This window comes from Falco peregrinus, chromosome 3 (genome assembly GCF_023634155.1).
Source record: "Falco peregrinus isolate bFalPer1 chromosome 3, bFalPer1.pri, whole genome shotgun sequence".
NCBI lineage: Eukaryota > Metazoa > Chordata > Aves > Falconiformes > Falconidae > Falco > Falco peregrinus.
Genome location: NC_073723.1, coordinates 57,652,006 through 57,668,435, shown reverse-complemented (window position 1 = coordinate 57,668,435; position 16,430 = coordinate 57,652,006). Strand labels below are relative to the sequence as shown.

Sequence of the window (16,430 nt, the reverse complement as noted above, 5' to 3'; positions counted from 1 at the left end):
TGTTTTGATTTTTATCTGTAAGTCTTTTACGAGTGAAGAATCCTAGAAGAAAGCTTTCTATGTTGTTACCTCTGCAGAATTTTAGAATTGCTCATTACTCTTGGTCAAGTTTATCATTCTGACTTTACAAAACATGTCACCCTCTTCAATCTTTTTCTCAAGGAGCTGATTTAAGAGAGAAGTGTTTTTGTATCTGGAAAAGGAAAGGAAAATACATCTGTTTAAAAAAAAAAAAAAAAAAAAAAAAAAAGTAGTAATCTGTTAGGAAGGTTTACCTGAGTGTTTAAAACACCCAGGTTCCCAAACATTCACACTGCAGACCATATCTCAGCAAGATATTAATCTGATTGCTCATCTTTCATCTCATGAATATGCCCTTCCAGAGATGTAAGACAGGATATCAGTGCCATTGTTTACATGCCTTATCTCAGCTATTTAATTACAAAGATAAATAAGGTTAGGAAAATGTTAGAGAATACTGATAGACTAATTGAAGTCACTATGTTTGAATGCTTTAAATTTAGATTTATTTAATTGCTTATCCAAGAGCAAAATATTGGTATTACAACCTGCAGTTCATAGCTCCGCTTGCTGTAAAACCAGTCCCCCACGTTTTAGCACAGATGGGGTGAAACCTTTTTCCCTTTCGAGGTATCTGTGTGTTTGCTTTTCCTGAGTTCAGGATATTTGCCATAACTATCATATTATTTTCTGTGGTGACTTGTTCTTTTATTCAGATGGCTGAGTTGTCAGTTGCATGGGTGCAGAAAGTAGGTATTAATGCCTTTATTCATTGATTAAAAAAAAATCAGTGTGTCTCAAGTGACAGTTCCTTCTCAGCTGTCCGTAATATTAGATCCCTTAACTCTCCTGTTAGTGCATTGGAAGGAGCAACTGCGTTTGCCATTGTTCCTTACTATTGGTCATAAAAGGGATTCACTTATTTTCAGGGGCTTTTTTTTTTTTTCTGCTCAACACGAACATTTGTAACTAAGTAACTTTTGTAACAGGTTTCAAGAAAAATAATTCTTCATTTTCATACAGATACCTCAAATATGCAACAAAGTAATACATGAAGCTGTTCTGAACCACTTGTTTGCTGTAGCTTTAAAAGAGGCTATTTCTAATTTGTGGAATAGCATTTTATGCAATCTGTGGGAAACACAATAGTAGCACCTTTCTTTTGTTAGTAAATCCTCAATTTACCTGATGCTTAAAGAAAGGCCAAGGTAGTTTCAGCAGCAATTAGGTAAGCAGGTACTTAACACCTGATCAGTTACTGTGAAGTTACAATAGCAAGTGACAGTGACCAGTAATTCATATGTAATTCTTGGAAGATAATTCCTTATGCAAATACCTCATTTGTTGCATTACAACAAGAGGCTGTTACTCCACAACGAAACGACTTCTTTGTTTGCGGGTGGGGAAAGGGAAAGTATATACAAATTTCATTTTTAAGATTTCAGCATTTCTAGGTGTTGACAATTGTGGGGATACGTTGTCATTTTCAGGGAGATGGGACTGGATTAATTTAAATGAAGTGCTGTTGGAGAATGCAAATATGCTTCTCAGAAATTAAAACTAATGTATTTTCTTTCAAAGAAATGCAGATAATATCTGTAAAAGCTGTTATTCTTTTTTGTGACTGGTCTTGGTATTTGCAGATCTCTAATCAGAATATAAATGCCTGCTCTTCATTTAAAACAAAGCTGAGATCCTGTGGGAAGATGATTTTTTTTAATGGAATGACTCAGCTGTGTGCTTTTACTTTTTATTATTATATGTTGATAAAGAATTTCATAAAAAGAAATTTTTTGGTTTAGTGGGTCATGGCTTTTCTCCTCTTCATACTTAGATGTCCATAAAAGGTACACAGGTATGTGACACTGAAGTGCCATTCTTTCTTAAGTCATATGTGTTAGTGCTGCTTGACATAGAAATTTATGTGCAAGCTCAATTATAAATGAATAGCTAAGAAATGTAAATGTATTTTGCATGTTCTAAATCTTAAACACGGGCAGCGCAAGTTCTGTTTGTACAGAGACATCATGTCTTGTCTTTCCTAATGTGAAAACGGTTATTTCTAACAGATAACTAAATATCAATGCAAAATCATGCAAATCAGAAAAGAAAACAATGTTGAGGTCTCTGTGTTGCTTGCCAGCTAGAAAATGTAGCAAAGAAAGAGATTAATCCCTCCTTTCTCTCCTCCCAGTCAGTTACTTCCAAGTCAATGTTTCTTGGGTGAAATTTTCTCATTCAGTATAGGATGAAAAAGAATTTAAAGCAGCAGGAACTTAAAACTAGAAAAATTATTTGCAGCCCCAGAAACCAAGGGAAAGAAGGATGGTGAAGGGCTCTTGAGTATACCATCTCTATTTCTTTGAAGGAAAATTCAAGACTTTTACTGCATGGAAGCAGATGTGCATTGGCTTCATATCCCTCAATGGAAGGGAACCCCAGCTGTACCTGGCCAAGCTCCACAGCCATCCCAAGCTCTCTTGTTGCAGCTGTTGACTAAACCAGAGAAGAGCCTCCACAGGCTCTGAGGGTCTCTCTGTGCTGGCCCCTCTTGCTGCTTACCCATCAGGATCCCTTTCCCCTCCACAGAAGGGGAGCCAGAGGAAACCTTTTAGTATCAGCCCTGTTACTTGTCTCACTCCCTCAGAAAATGAGGTTTCGGTGGGCAGTTGCCTGTGGGCTCTGTTGGCTGTCTGTAGGGAAGCTGGTAGCTGCTTTCTGCCACTTCTGGCAGAGAAGTGGAGATCCTTAAAGGTACGTAATTCCAGCAAGGTTTCTGAAGTTCAGGAGCTGGTTGAATGACATCAGTGACCCTAAACTGATGTCCCCTGGGGCAGAAAAGTAATTATAGCTCTACTTGTACACAGCCCAAACACAGAGGCGTGTGCTGGCCAGCCAGTCTACACATACATACCTCTGATTCAGAGATGTTGCCAACCAAAGCAGAGAAGGGTGCTGGAGGAGATTGTGCAGGGAGGAAGAAGGCGAACATAGAAGGCATCTGAGAGCACTTTGGGTAGAGTAAGAGATGATACAGTGAGTACATCTTAGGTATTGTTTGCAGCTTAGGCAGGATGTAGAATTTCTATAGTACAGTCTTATATATCCTAAATTGTAGTCCTACATATCCTAAATGGTGGGAAATATTAAACATGTCCAGATCAACAGCCTCTCAGGTAAGAGGCTGCTGTTGCCTGTGATAGCAGACCAAGATAAATCAGTTTGTTTAACGGGAACTGATAAGATGTTACTGTGTAATGCTTATAAACTTGTTAAGATGATGTGATGTGGTGGGTTTCTTAGGATTTTCCTGCAATTTCTCCCCTGGGAACTCATGCAGAACAGTGCTGTGCAGCTGCTGAAAGTGTGCCCAAAGTTTTGCTCCTAGCATGGGTAGTAGCAGAGTCTTTTCTTTAGGCTCAGATGCTGTGGAATGCTGGAGCATTGCTTCACCTCACTGGGACATTAAAACCCTCAAGCATCCAAAAAAGCTCTCAGTTTCTCATACTCATGATTATTCTCATGATATTCAGCCCTCTCAATTTGTGTGTTCTTTCTGAAAGCAAGTCTGTACTGAAACATAACTGTTGATGTTGACAACCAGAATCCTACTTTCTTTGGTGTTTTAGTATTGCTGTTGCTAACACTTCATTCAAAAGCCTCTTACTGGTCACGATTTGTGCTTCTGGGTATTTGCTGAAAGTTTTTACACAGGGACAAGGCTGAAGAGTAATTGTATAAAAGCACAGGTTTAAATCTGTCTTGAAATCTTACTGTACTTGCTGTTTCGTAATCCTTATCTACAGATTTCCTGTTTGCCCACACTGTCATCAGTGGGTAATTTTTCTATTTTAACTCTAGATGTAGAGTGGTATTTTCTAAGTATGTCAGCTACTCGGATTTCATGGAATGCCTAAATATTTAAGGCCAGTTTTGAAAATTCTGTGCATAATACCCAAATGGCATTAACATTTGAATAAGGAAATTCTATTCTGAATGCAAGGGAATTTTGTTACTAGAGTTATTTGCAACTGTTTCTTTCTAAATTACATTGAAAAGTCTAGATAATAATTAACCTGGTACCTAGCATTCTATTTGGTTTGGATGAGGATGTTCTAAGGAATACACCTTAAAAAGACGTATTAACATACTAATCAGAAAAGCATAAGTGTTGCTTTAAATATGTGGGTTTGATGTTTTTGCCCTGAAACATGTGTAACTTCTTATTGGTAAGTTATTGTTATAACCCACTGATTTGTAAATTAAAACTTTAGGCACTTCATTTTGATTCATTGGCTGGAAGAAGGTGTGTGTGAGGGGTGAATCCAAGCTAGCTTTCAACTTGAATGAGCAGCTGCTGGAACTGAGCTGATTGAATAACTGAAGAAGCTATTCAGCCAAGAACTGGTTCAGCAGATTGTGGGTGTAGGCACAAGACTGAGCCTGTACCAGACCCCGTTTTCAGCAAGCTGCTGCTTGCCAGGAGGCTCATGCTAGCTGATTCTGTGCATTCCACTGCGCATGCTCGCTCCCTGGTACAGTTTTGAGGTAAAAACAAAAGCCATTAATTTTCACCATTTTTGCTGAAGTTTTAAACTAGGTTTTAGCACAGTAGGCAAGAGTGCAGAGACATGTATTAGTAATGGTTGAGGTGGCTCTTGGTTAAGTTACGATCACGTGTTTCCAGATGCTTAGTCAGTGTCTTTCTGCAGTGGATTGATTTTTTCCTTACAATTTCTGTAACAACTATGGACTACTTGAAAGATATTTTAAATTGTGTGAGTAATATACATTAATAGCTGAAGTCTCAACAGATATTACAGTAATTTCCAATATAGTTTCTGTTTGTTGTTAACAATGATGTTGATTATTGTGATAATGATTTCCATGCATGTATTGCCTATGTTATGACACTTCTTGTTGTTAGCAGAACAGTTGTAGCAAGAGAGCTACAAAGGTCAATGGGTAAATGTGTGATGTCTTTGGGTGTCCTGAAATAGAGCGGGTCTCTGCCAGCTGCTGCTGGGAGATGCGCGAGGCCAGGCGCTAGCACTGATCTTACAGCTGAAGAAGTGGGAATTGGAGGGGAGCACAACATGAGCCTGGCTCTTCATAAAACCTGGCAGTGCTTCCACTGACTTCTGCCTAAGGGAAATCAGAAAGCCCATTGTGATCCGTATCCTTTCCTGCGGAGGAAGTCACATGGCTGTAGCTTTCTCTCACACCTGACATTTCCTTGCTTGAAAGTAGAAATTACTCAATAAAAATAATATGATGGAGCTGTACAAAAAGTGACGGGTGATGTTGATCCCTGTAAGTCTGGCGTTGAAGCTAACAGAAGAGTCTTTGAATGTTGTTAATTTACTTAGTTAAAAGAATCTAACTTTGAAGTTGGCTGGTCCAGCTGGACAACCAGAGGTCCTGTAATTGCTCCAAGCGATCCCATCCAACCTTCCGAAGATCCCTGCTATGGCTGCCACGCTCACCCCAAGCCCTGAGCTCCCAAGGGCCCTGTTGCAGTGTGCAGCCACTGCTTTGTGCTGCCCTGCCATGCTTTCTTATGTGTCCCAGCTTGCCACCTGCCCACTGTGGGAACATGGAACAGCAGAAGCTAGATCCAGTCCCCGATTTTGCTTGCTTCTGCTGCTGGCTTTAGCCCTACATTGAACAGTAACACAAGAACCAATGTTATGTTCTTATTTTGTGTGTATATGTTATTTGGGTGGGAAAAAAACTTAATTGGAGACTTGAAGCAATGCAGTCCATTAAGACCTCAAGAGACTCAACTAGAGACTTACAGAAAACATGGTGTACATCTCTAAAATCGGCAAATGAATCTTTTACTTCTTGGAATTCCTAAAATGTGTAGACAAGTTAAAAATGAGATTTAAAAAAAAAAATTCTTTTGGTATTCAATACTAAACTTCCATCATCAATTTTTATCAATCCTTTCTATTAGATAGTGATGTTTATATACAAATGTCAACCTATTACAAACAACAAAGCCAAAACTGGTTCTCTGTAAAAGACTGTAAACTAATATTTGCTGAAGAAAAAATTATTCTTTGACATGTTTTAAGAGCTGTTTTCTGTTACAAAATCACAAACTTTCCTTCTTATTTTGGATGCTTTTGAAAAATTGAGTTTCTGAGTCATTTGATATCTAGTCTTCAGGGACTTACATCTCTCCTCTGCCTGAATGTGTTCAGGATCTTACTTCAAAATAATGTTTATCTATTGTCTCTGAAACTCTGAGCTAGTGGATCTGATTAAATGCTGTCTCCATTTCCTCTATTTCCCTTGAAGAGGATATATTAAAAGCCCCAGTTACAGCATCAAGTTGTGAAGCTTCATTTGCTTTTATAACCAATAAAAAGAAGAAAATTAAACAAAATCTTTTGAAGATTTATCATTTGTTTTGGTTTGTTTTGTAGGTTTTTGTCAAGCAGGCAAGGATTTACGGTTAGTATCTCTGTGCATGGAGCAAATTGATATCCCAGCAGGCTTCCTGTTAGTAGGAGCCAAATCTCCCAACCTTCCTGAGCACATTCTAGTCTGCGCTGTTGACAAGCGTTTTTTGCCAGATGATCATGGAAAAAATGCACTTTTAGGTAAGAGACTTTTCTTTTTCTTGGTGCCATTATAATTCAGTGAAAAAGGTCAGTTCAAAATTATCTAAAGTGATTTCAGCTAATGAACTTCTGTTAGAATATGTTGAGGAGAGACTTGCTTTTATTAAATTAAATTCGTAGCTGAACCTGCCTTAAAAGCCCATTTTAAAACAAGTCCCTGGTTCCACAATTAACCACAATTGAAGCTTGGTGATTTCTGTGTGGGCAGAAGTCAATTGCAGCCCTGGCGTTCTAAATGTGAACTATCCACATACTCTTTATCTCTACTAATGCTTACAGCATTTTCATTTAAGAAGAAATATGCTCATGCAACTGTTGAAGATGAGCTATCTGTTCTTCTCTGGATTAAGGGACAAATTCTGCCCTTGGCTTTACCAGGGACATTGTTCTCAATAGGAGCTCTGAGGGCAGTTTGCTTCTCAAAATCTAATACACAGGGGGAAAAAAGAAAAAAACCCTACTTACATCATAATTGGTAACATTTATGAGCTTTCAGATTTTGATACAAGAATGCTTCTTGGTGATTGAAGACAGGCGTATGTGCACCTAGATTTTCTGCCTGGCTCACAACTGGTATATATTTTAACAGGCTAGTAAAATTGATTTAATGTATTTTGGCTCCTTTAACCTGTTTTGAATTTACTCTCTTGTTTCTCCCTCCAGTCATTGTGTTGCCTAGAATATATTACGAAAGACCTTTCAACAGGGAAGAAATTACAATAAAGCATAAATACTCTGATTTAACCACAGTGCTCAAACTCTGGTCCAGACCAGCAATATTTTGCATAACTATTGAAAACACCTCGTTTTTGTACTTATGTGCTCTAACGTCATTCCTCCCTTAAACCCATTTAATATGCCACTATACGCTGTAAACCTTTGGACCTAAGGTAGAAATCCCACTGGCCTGAGTTAGATAGGAGCTGTGGGGTGATGTGCCCTTGCCGGGTACGGTTGGGGAAGTGGGATCATGGAATACTCTGGTGTATACTACCATCCTCAGAGGAGCTTCTCCCCCACTAAGCAGGGGAAGTGTCAAGAGCTGATGAATAAGAACTATCTGATAGACAGACAGATGGTGTTTAGTCTGATGAAATGTGGCACTGCTTGTCTTTGTTGGTAAGCCCTCCTCCCCTGCCCCCTCCAGGATTGCATCGATCTATCATTTCTGATATAATTTGATAATGAGCCTACTAACTCACATCTCTGCCAGGGGTGATGTTACATATTTAAATGCCTTTGCACCTGTATAACTGGTACCTATGAGCAAAGAATTGATCTGGTAGCTCTGTGAGACCCTAATGACTGTTTCTGATAACTGTGGAGGTGCACCAGTAGTTCTTGTGGGTTGCAAGGGAGAAGGAAAGGACTGATTCAGTCCCAGGAGAAACAAGATGAAGAAATCTACTTCTTGGCATCCTCAGCAACTCAATGGTAAAAGATTATAATGGGGCACAGTAAGGCTAAAGACAATGGCCTAATTAATAAGAGTGTTTTGGAAAATGCATTTTTTTGAAAAGATTGAATATCTTTTTCATAAAACTGCAGATTTGGCTGACAGACGAGTGTAGGAACCAGTGTTTTCTTGGGATTGTGGAAAATAATGACAGTAGTGAGGATGAAAAATTGGTTCTATTACAGATCTTTAACTGATTAGTAATGGAAAAAAAACCCAAAAATGAAGCATTTCCACTAGGTATTAATCTGGCCAGCACTATTATAAATCATTATGGATGTTCCAGAAAGAATATAAAATATTTCTTTATTAAGAATTGAAAGCAATTCAGAGATGGGTGGCAAGTAAGCCAGTGGAATTTAATTGTTCAGCATTAGATAATAGAGGGCTTATTCAAACACAAGGATTTTAAGGCAGGCCCATTTCAGAATGTGCCCAGTGCTTTGTTCTGGGAGATGTTAGATTGGTTCCATCTATATGCAACATACCCATTAACATAGTTGAGAATGGCACTGGTAATCCAGGGTGCTTATAATCAGTCCTCAGTCTGGACCCTGCCCTCCAGACCTCAACTCAAAATATTACCCCTGTGTGTGAAACCATGTTGGAAACATTGCAGAAAAGCAGTCTTCTGCCTTTGTTTCTAAATCTGTTACTTTTATGAGAGGTTGTAGTTTTTTTAAAAACATTCTGAAGCACTCCTAACTTTTGCCATGAAAATCTTGACATCAAATGATTGCTTTTAAGACTTTAATAAGCTTATTTAATAAGTAAGGTCCAGCTTGGAAAGTGCTTTGTATAAGGAGTCACAAGAGAAAAATTATTAGATATTAAGGTTAATTTTAGTCACATGAAATTGCTATTATAAATTACTCACTGTTTTTAGAAAGATGCATGCAGCTTGGAACTCAAGTTTTTTTTATTTAGAAAAAATTGCTTATTCCCCACCCCCATCCCGCCCCATATGGAAATTACCTAATTGGGCATCTAGCTCTTCCCCTGCCAAGTAGTTATTCCTCTCTGCACTGTGTAAAGTGGAAAATTAGTGGTAGGATTTTGGCATAAGTTAGTATGACCTAGAAAGATGGAAGAGTTTCAGAAAAGCAAAGACCAAAAGCTGCCTCTGTTTGGCATGAAGCTGTCTGGCTGGAGGCCTCTAGTCACTCTGAACTGGGTGCACAGGTAGGTTTAAAATGGCCTTATTCCTAGCAGATAGTACAAGTCATTTAATCTCTGTGTGTGTCGTCTTGCTTCATTCTTCCAGGATTTTCCGGGAATTGTATAGGCTGTGGAGAAAGAGGATTTCGGTACTTCACAGAATTTTCCAATCATATCAACTTGAAATTAACCACTCAGCCAAAGAAGCAGAAGCACTTAAAGTACTACCTAGTAAGAAGCTCCCAAGGTGTACTGTCAAAGGGACCCCTTATTTGTTGGAAAGGTAATAAAGGTATCCATTCACTTAGGATTTTTTTATTGTATTACTGTGATATTGAATGAAAAATTGAAAGTTAATGTTGAAAATATATGCTTTTAAAAGGAACTGTAGAAGATTACTTTTTTTACTGCTTGAATGAAAAATTCCCACTGATTTCACTGAAGTCTGAATTTTGGCAAAGAGGTTTGTTTAGTCTTAATAGTAACCATGCAATTGTAAATGGTCTCCCTCCATCTCCCCATACATTCAGTGAGACCCCTAAATCTGTCTTGGGACGTGCAGCCATCTTGTTAGAAGAAATAAGGTTGTTCAGTGTGCTGATTATTTTCTGTGCCCAAAGCACAACTCCTCACAGCCAGGGCTCCAGCAATGGCTTCCACTGATATTCATCTTAGCAGGTGCAATTCCATCTCTCTAATGCCTGAGGATAGCTAGCACTCCATAAGATTAAGAAAACTCAGGTCACTGATCTCAGGGAAGGAGGAGAAATCTTGCATACTCTTGCCATTTGCAGTGTGTTTTACACTTTGGCTTACCCTTGACTAGAGCAGCCTGTGCAATACTGTTACATGCTAAAGAGATCACATTTGTGACCCAAAGGCAAGGTAGCCGTGGGGTCTGGGTTTGGAAAATGCAGGTTTTTGGAGCTGGAGCCATGCAAAGACTCAAGGAGAGAGTGGTTTACCAAGCACTGTTTACTAAGCTGGTGTATATGCAGACTGCCTGTCTTCCTCAGCTGCAGTCTCACTCAGTAAAGACAGAGTTTGATCTGGTGGCTGTTGTTCCAAAGAGGAGGATGATGTGAGGAGAGGAGAAGCTCCACAGGAGGACTGACGCACATCTGAAGAGTCACATCCTCATGTGAATAACAGCATGACACCAGAAAGAGATGGTTATCACCGAGTTGTATGAGTGATTATAGTATTGTATCAGTTGGTGGTTCAAAGGGATCCTGGCTTCAGCTGCTTTTCTCAGTTACGAGCATAATTAACTACTGCTTTAGAGTGGATGTGTTTTTCAGCAGCATTTTCCACAAAAACTACAGACAGATTTAATCTGGTAGTGAAGTTTCAAATACAAAAGAGGAAACATTATTTTCTTTCGGAATCTTTTTTCTGAACCCCCTCCCTGATGCTCATGCAGTTGGGGCTGATGTGTGGTCTGGTAAATGCAGTCAGGAGTAACGCACACGTGGAAGAGGCAGGAGTGGCTTTTGGTTATATGCTGATTGCAATATGATTTCATGAGCACTCATGAAAGTTTAGAAAATTGACCAAGAATCGACCTCATGGGCACTATTTTGATAGGCTCTATCCCCATATTGCTAGCATCCATCTGGTAACCCTTCACCCTTTACTTACATTAAAGGTCTAATTAGAAGAAGAGAAATGCTTTTAAACACCCTCTTCTCTTCAAACAAAACCTAATTAAATCTTAGTTTAAAAGATTGATTAATGTGTGATTTTTAAGGTGACTTTCTCCTCCCTCAACTCGGTTTTCATCCAGACAATACACTCACAGTGCTGAGATCTTCCTGAAGGTTTTGTGGAGGCATATTAAGAATCTGGGTTTCAGCACAGTTTCTCCTTTTAAAGGGCAACATATGATGGTTTGTATAAAGGTTGTGCCACAGAAGCTGCTGAGCGTTTCCTGGTATATGTCCAGTACCTTCAGATCTCTTGGAAGCTGCAAACTGAGGGCTCTTGCCATTTTGCAGCATCTGGTCTGTATTTGCCTGGCCCTCTGAGTGGCCCCCAGGGAGGTTTTCTTAACTAGAAGACAAAGTTGACTAAACTGTGAGAGCCATATTTTCATTGAATGCTGCCATTTGCCGCTGTTTGTTGTACGTGCTGTATGTATGCTTTTAACATTTTGTCACCTTTCGCCACCGTGTTGCTGAACTTTCCTACTGGAAGGCAGGCCTTGTTAATATGTACTGTAGCTGCTTCGTTTGCAGAATGTAGAAGCAGGCAATCATCTGCTGCTAGCCTGTCTGCTAAACCAAATTCTTCGGTGTCACCGTCCACGACCCCAGAGGGTGGATCAGCTAATGGATACAAATCAGGGTTCACTCAGACAGGTAGGAGCTGAAAGTGCTATAAAGATAACCATTGGGGGTGGTAAGTTACCGCAGATATTGGTGGTTCAGAGATGCTGTAAGCAACTGGGTATTTACCTCAAGCCATGTATGGATTACAGCGGGGAGCATGCTTTTTAAAATTTGCTTTGTGAAAGATTAAGCCCTGGGTGAGGCTGAAGGTCAGCTTAGTTCTCATAAGAGCAGTCAATTAAAAGATGTTTTGATCCATTTATTTGATTCTGTGCCTCCCTGTGTGTGTTTCATTTAATTTTTTGTGGATCTCAAAAAACCTGAATTACACATTTATATGGAGGTGTTTACTTAGTATGTAGACTAGGCTATTTGTCTTGGAAAAGAAAGTAATCTCCTTTTGGGGGTAGGAGGCAGCTTTTATTTATTTGCTTCTTATTTATTCACTTATTTAAATTTTATTTCAACCAAGGGTGTACCTAGAATAGCAATTTCCCTGTTACATACAGTGCTTTTGTGTTATGTGTGCTAACATGCATCTCATAACTGTTCTAGAAAGCTATTAATGATGTACTTAAGCAAGGAGAAACTATAAAAATCAAATAGACATTGACTGCCGAAGCAGCATCTGAATTCCATTTATCTATTTATTCATTTATTGCAAATACCAAGTGCTTTTCTTTGAGCTTTTTTTTTCATTGCTTTATTACAGCTTCATCTATGCTGTTATGTTTTTGCATCTGTTTGTGCAATTTCTTGAGAAATTAAAAACAGGGGAAAACTCTTTGTTAGTTGTTGTAATTGGTTGATATGTATGTACCAGAGCATGTATTTCTTTAAAGGAGGAGTATGAAATGCTGGTATAAAACCAAGACTGTTAAAATATTTTTTCCACTTACAAAGATTGTTAAAAAGGAATAACAAACAAAAGCTGAGTATATGCATTCTTATGAAACTGATACGTTCAGACACTTTCCCCAGGTGGTCAGCCCTGTCTCTGTTTAGGAAGCTGTATGATTTAGGCTTTGGTTAAATTTAAATGAGCGTGTGGTTTAAACACGTCTACATTTCATTGCATGATCACTTGGCTTCCAAATCCTGGCATGAGAACTGTGCAGATGCATGAGAACCTACTTATTTGAAACAAGTGATCCAATATTTACACAGCTTTGTCTTCTATTGTACCTGCCAAGTTAATAGATACACCTTTTATGTACTGCTTTCTCCTTATCACTCACTGCCATTTTCAGTGTGCTTGGTGTTTCTGTGTGTCACTGTTTGTACTCAGGTCATGGTATGGTTGTCAAAACCTTTTCATCTCCTCCTGCTGTTATCTTCTGGTGAAGATAATGCCACATGCATAATATGAATCCCCTGCACCTTTTTTCAGTGGTGTAAATTCTGACGTGTCACCTATGATGGAGGTCTGACTTTTCCTCTCCTAGGCTCTGCATAGCTCTATGTACTTTGAGTTGACTTCTCAGTTGTTTTAAAACAGGACTACTTATTAGCAAGTTGCTTTCTTAAATTGTTTTCAGTTTATTGTCAACTCATACCTATTTTTTCCTTTAAAACTTGTGTAGATATTTTTGTTTTCTGCCCTCGTGAGCAGTTCAGCCTCCAAGTTCTGGAAGATACCTGTAGGTAGACAGTTATGGGCACACACAGACTACTGCGATGAAACGGTAATTTTGTGATAGAAATTACAACACAAAAGAATTTTGAAATACCACAGTTACAGTGATAGTATGGCATAGCCATGACATTGCAGCCAGGTGCCAGGTCCCCCTTTCAGAACAGTGTGGGAAAATGCAGCTCTGTTGCAAAGAAGTGACTGGTAATGAAAAATAGCTGAAACCTTGAACAGTATAAAAGGTCCAGTTTTAGGCAGACACACGAGAGGGAGAACTTCCATTCAGGTGTGAAGAGGGTATTAAGCAATGACAAACAGGGTTTTACAACGGAAAAATTAACAATTGGGTACCAGCGTGATGTTTAAACATATATGAGCCACATCTGCATCCATAGATAATTTTCAAGAAAATTTATTAGAACTAGAGAGAGGAAAAAAAACCAAAACCATCAAAGCTTCTGGAAGTTTACTCTGAGGAAAGCTTTAACACTATATATTTGCTAATCGTATTTAATGAGACACCAGCATTTTCCTCCAAAACCTATTGGCGATAGACCAAAATAGATCTTCCAAAGGTCTATTTTGTTAGCCATTCAGCATGTTTTCTGTGAATGTGGACAAGATTTTCTGGTGGAGCAGCAGCAACAACAGAGGCTTCTGTGTTCAATCCCCATGTCAGTTACTCTGTCTGGTAAAGCAAACTCTCCTTCCCACTCTCATTTGCCAAATGGTGTGTGGCCTAAGGGTGAATATATTTGGCAGATCAAGTTGGTCTTTGCCTTCTGTTTTCTTTATATGGCTGTTTGCTAGGACATCTGTAGGTGAACTTAGCCTACTTTGCCTACTTGTTGCAAACTGCTTTCTGGACAGATGCTGAGTTAATGATCTTTCACTCTGGTTATAAGAATTTGGGTTTGTCAGTGTATCAGTATCCAAATGTTGAATTTTTCATGAAGTATTTTTTTTCAGATATTAAAGTAGGGACCTACTAGCTGAGAGGTTTGAAATCAGTTCCAATTTATGGTTTTGTACCAGGCAAGTATTAGAATTTTTTTGGTTTTCAGTTTATCCATCTATAAAAGAAGGTTTATATGTTTAGCCTTGGTGAAGTGCTCTACGGAGTTGTGGTTTGTTAGTTCATACAAAGAGTTTGGGCTCTGATACCTTTCATTTCTTACCCAGACTTATAAATGGACATACACTTTTCATAGCCTTATAGAAAGTAATGCTGTAAGAAGGTTATGATACTTTTTTTTTTTCTGCCCTAAGTGAAGCTCAGCTGTGTCTGGAAGAGGTTCAATAACCTGTTCTTGAAAATCTCAGGTGATGGAGATTCCACAGCCTTTTAAGGCGACTTACTCCCATGTTTATGCCCTATGCGTTCTGGGGGCAAATCACATAAGCTCTTTGCCTTAGCTTTCTCATCTGTAACACGGGAAATTGTGTTTACTTGCCTATCCCACAGAGGTATTTTGAGGAGCAATAAGATAGCCCTTTCTACAGTTAAAATATTTTTTGACTTTATGTGAATGCAGAATACTGTATTTATGTGAATGCAAATTACTGTGGAAGAGACCAGCCATGGATTCAGTAGACTTTAAGATTCTATAGAAACACCCACTTAAGTGTTTGTTACAACTCCTAAAAGATATTGTTACATGATGGTTTCTCAGAAGTATAAAACAAAATATTTGCATTATATGCAGACATGAGTTTAGATAAATGTGTATGACTGTTCATATGTATATAGTATAAATTATATAGGCACGTGTATATACATTTTTTTAAACCATTACTTAATTAAACAACTCCTTTTCTCAGATTCTTCAGTATTCAGTCCAGCAAAATCATCTTCTGCTGTTAACTTAAGTGGAACTCAAGACCCATCCCGGAACAAGAACATTGTGAAACCTCTGGCTCTGTCAGTACAGCTTGTAGGAAAGTCATTTGCCACAGGTACAACTTTGCTTTCCAGGATAGCTGAGAGCCAAGTGAATTATCAGCTTAACAGCCAAGAAATAAGGGAGTCGTCTTTTTGGTGGAAAAAGGACAGGAAAATATTCATTAGCATTCTCCAGAACTCTCATATTCTTGCAGTCCTCTGCACAGAAATTTTCCATAGCTATTTACTGATCCCGAACTGAGCCACACCTTGGCCTTCAGATTTGACATTCTGGTAAAAGTTCATGTCATATTCCTCTTTGCACTTCCTAAGATAGTTAGGACAGCATAAAAGTCACCTCCTGATAGCACACTGATTCTTGCCTCAGTAACTGAGAGCTGTGTGGTGTTCTGCATTTGGAACAGGTATAGTTCCTCCACATATATTTATTGGAATGTAGGTCTCATTTAAAGGAGTTTTAATACCTATGCTGTTTTAATTACTTATTTCTGTTTTGTGTGTTTAATGAGTTAGAACCTCAACTGTGGCATCGAAATCCCTCACTGATAGTCTTTTGTGATATTCTAATTGTTTATTACTTCAGCTGGTTAGTACTTTAAGCATTGAAAAAAATAATCACACTTATTACAGGGAAGTATGCCTGAATAAGAAAAAATATAAATTTAATTGGTTTATTCACGAGCATTACATTTTATACATGATGTGTTATATCTGCTATTTCATACAATATATATTGTTATTGTGCATAATATTATGTTGTATCTAATGAATCATTAATAGTTCTTTGTGTAAAATACCCTTCTCCTCTCCATATTTGTGTAAGAGAACTTATCTTGCACTGAAATTCCTTCCCACCATTTCAATGACTTCTCTAACTGACCCACATCTACTATATCTGTGCACATCAAATTGTTGACTCTGAGTACAAATGAGGTACGATGGCCAGGTTATGTTGCTCAACTTCTGCTAATTGGCAACCTGAGAACCTTGTGCCTGAATTTATTTGGATGACTGCAGCTGACGAGTTCCATGTTGCATTTTTTAAAGCCAAATACCCACATCTCAAATGCTTTCTGTTGCAGCTGACCTCAGCAAGCTACTGCACCATCTCCTGCTGTTGCTCCTGCAATATGTTCCTGGGAGCTCAGTCCTTGTGGAACTGGCAGATAACAGCAAGAGGCTGTTAGTTCCCATTGGGCTCCATGTCTGCTCTGTGCAGTTTGTGCCTTTTGGGTTTTGGGGTTGTTTTTTTCCCCTGAAATAATTAGGCTCTGAAAAAGAAAAAGGAGGAGCTCAG

General features: G+C 38.6%; 1 protein-coding gene across 13 annotated transcripts in view; it reads left to right on the top strand.

The window, feature by feature from the left end:
* The window catches only part of GREB1L (GREB1 like retinoic acid receptor coactivator), a 144,684-nt gene that overhangs the window by 80,842 nt on the left and 47,412 nt on the right, over nt 1-16,430 (top strand). For 7 of the 13 annotated variants that reach the window (XM_055799048.1, XM_027795141.2, XM_027795140.2 and 4 more), the window contains 4 exons: nt 6,456-6,632; nt 9,374-9,550; nt 11,490-11,627; nt 15,052-15,186. In XM_055799048.1, the coding sequence (XP_055655023.1) occupies nt 6,456-6,632; nt 9,374-9,550; nt 11,490-11,627; nt 15,052-15,186 (627 nt within the window). Of the gene's footprint in view, nt 1-6,455; nt 6,633-9,373; nt 9,560-11,489; nt 11,628-15,051; nt 15,187-16,430 lie in introns of all 13 variants that reach the window. The other 6 variants (XM_027795151.2, XM_027795148.2, XM_027795147.2 and 3 more) reach the window with 3 other exon arrangements.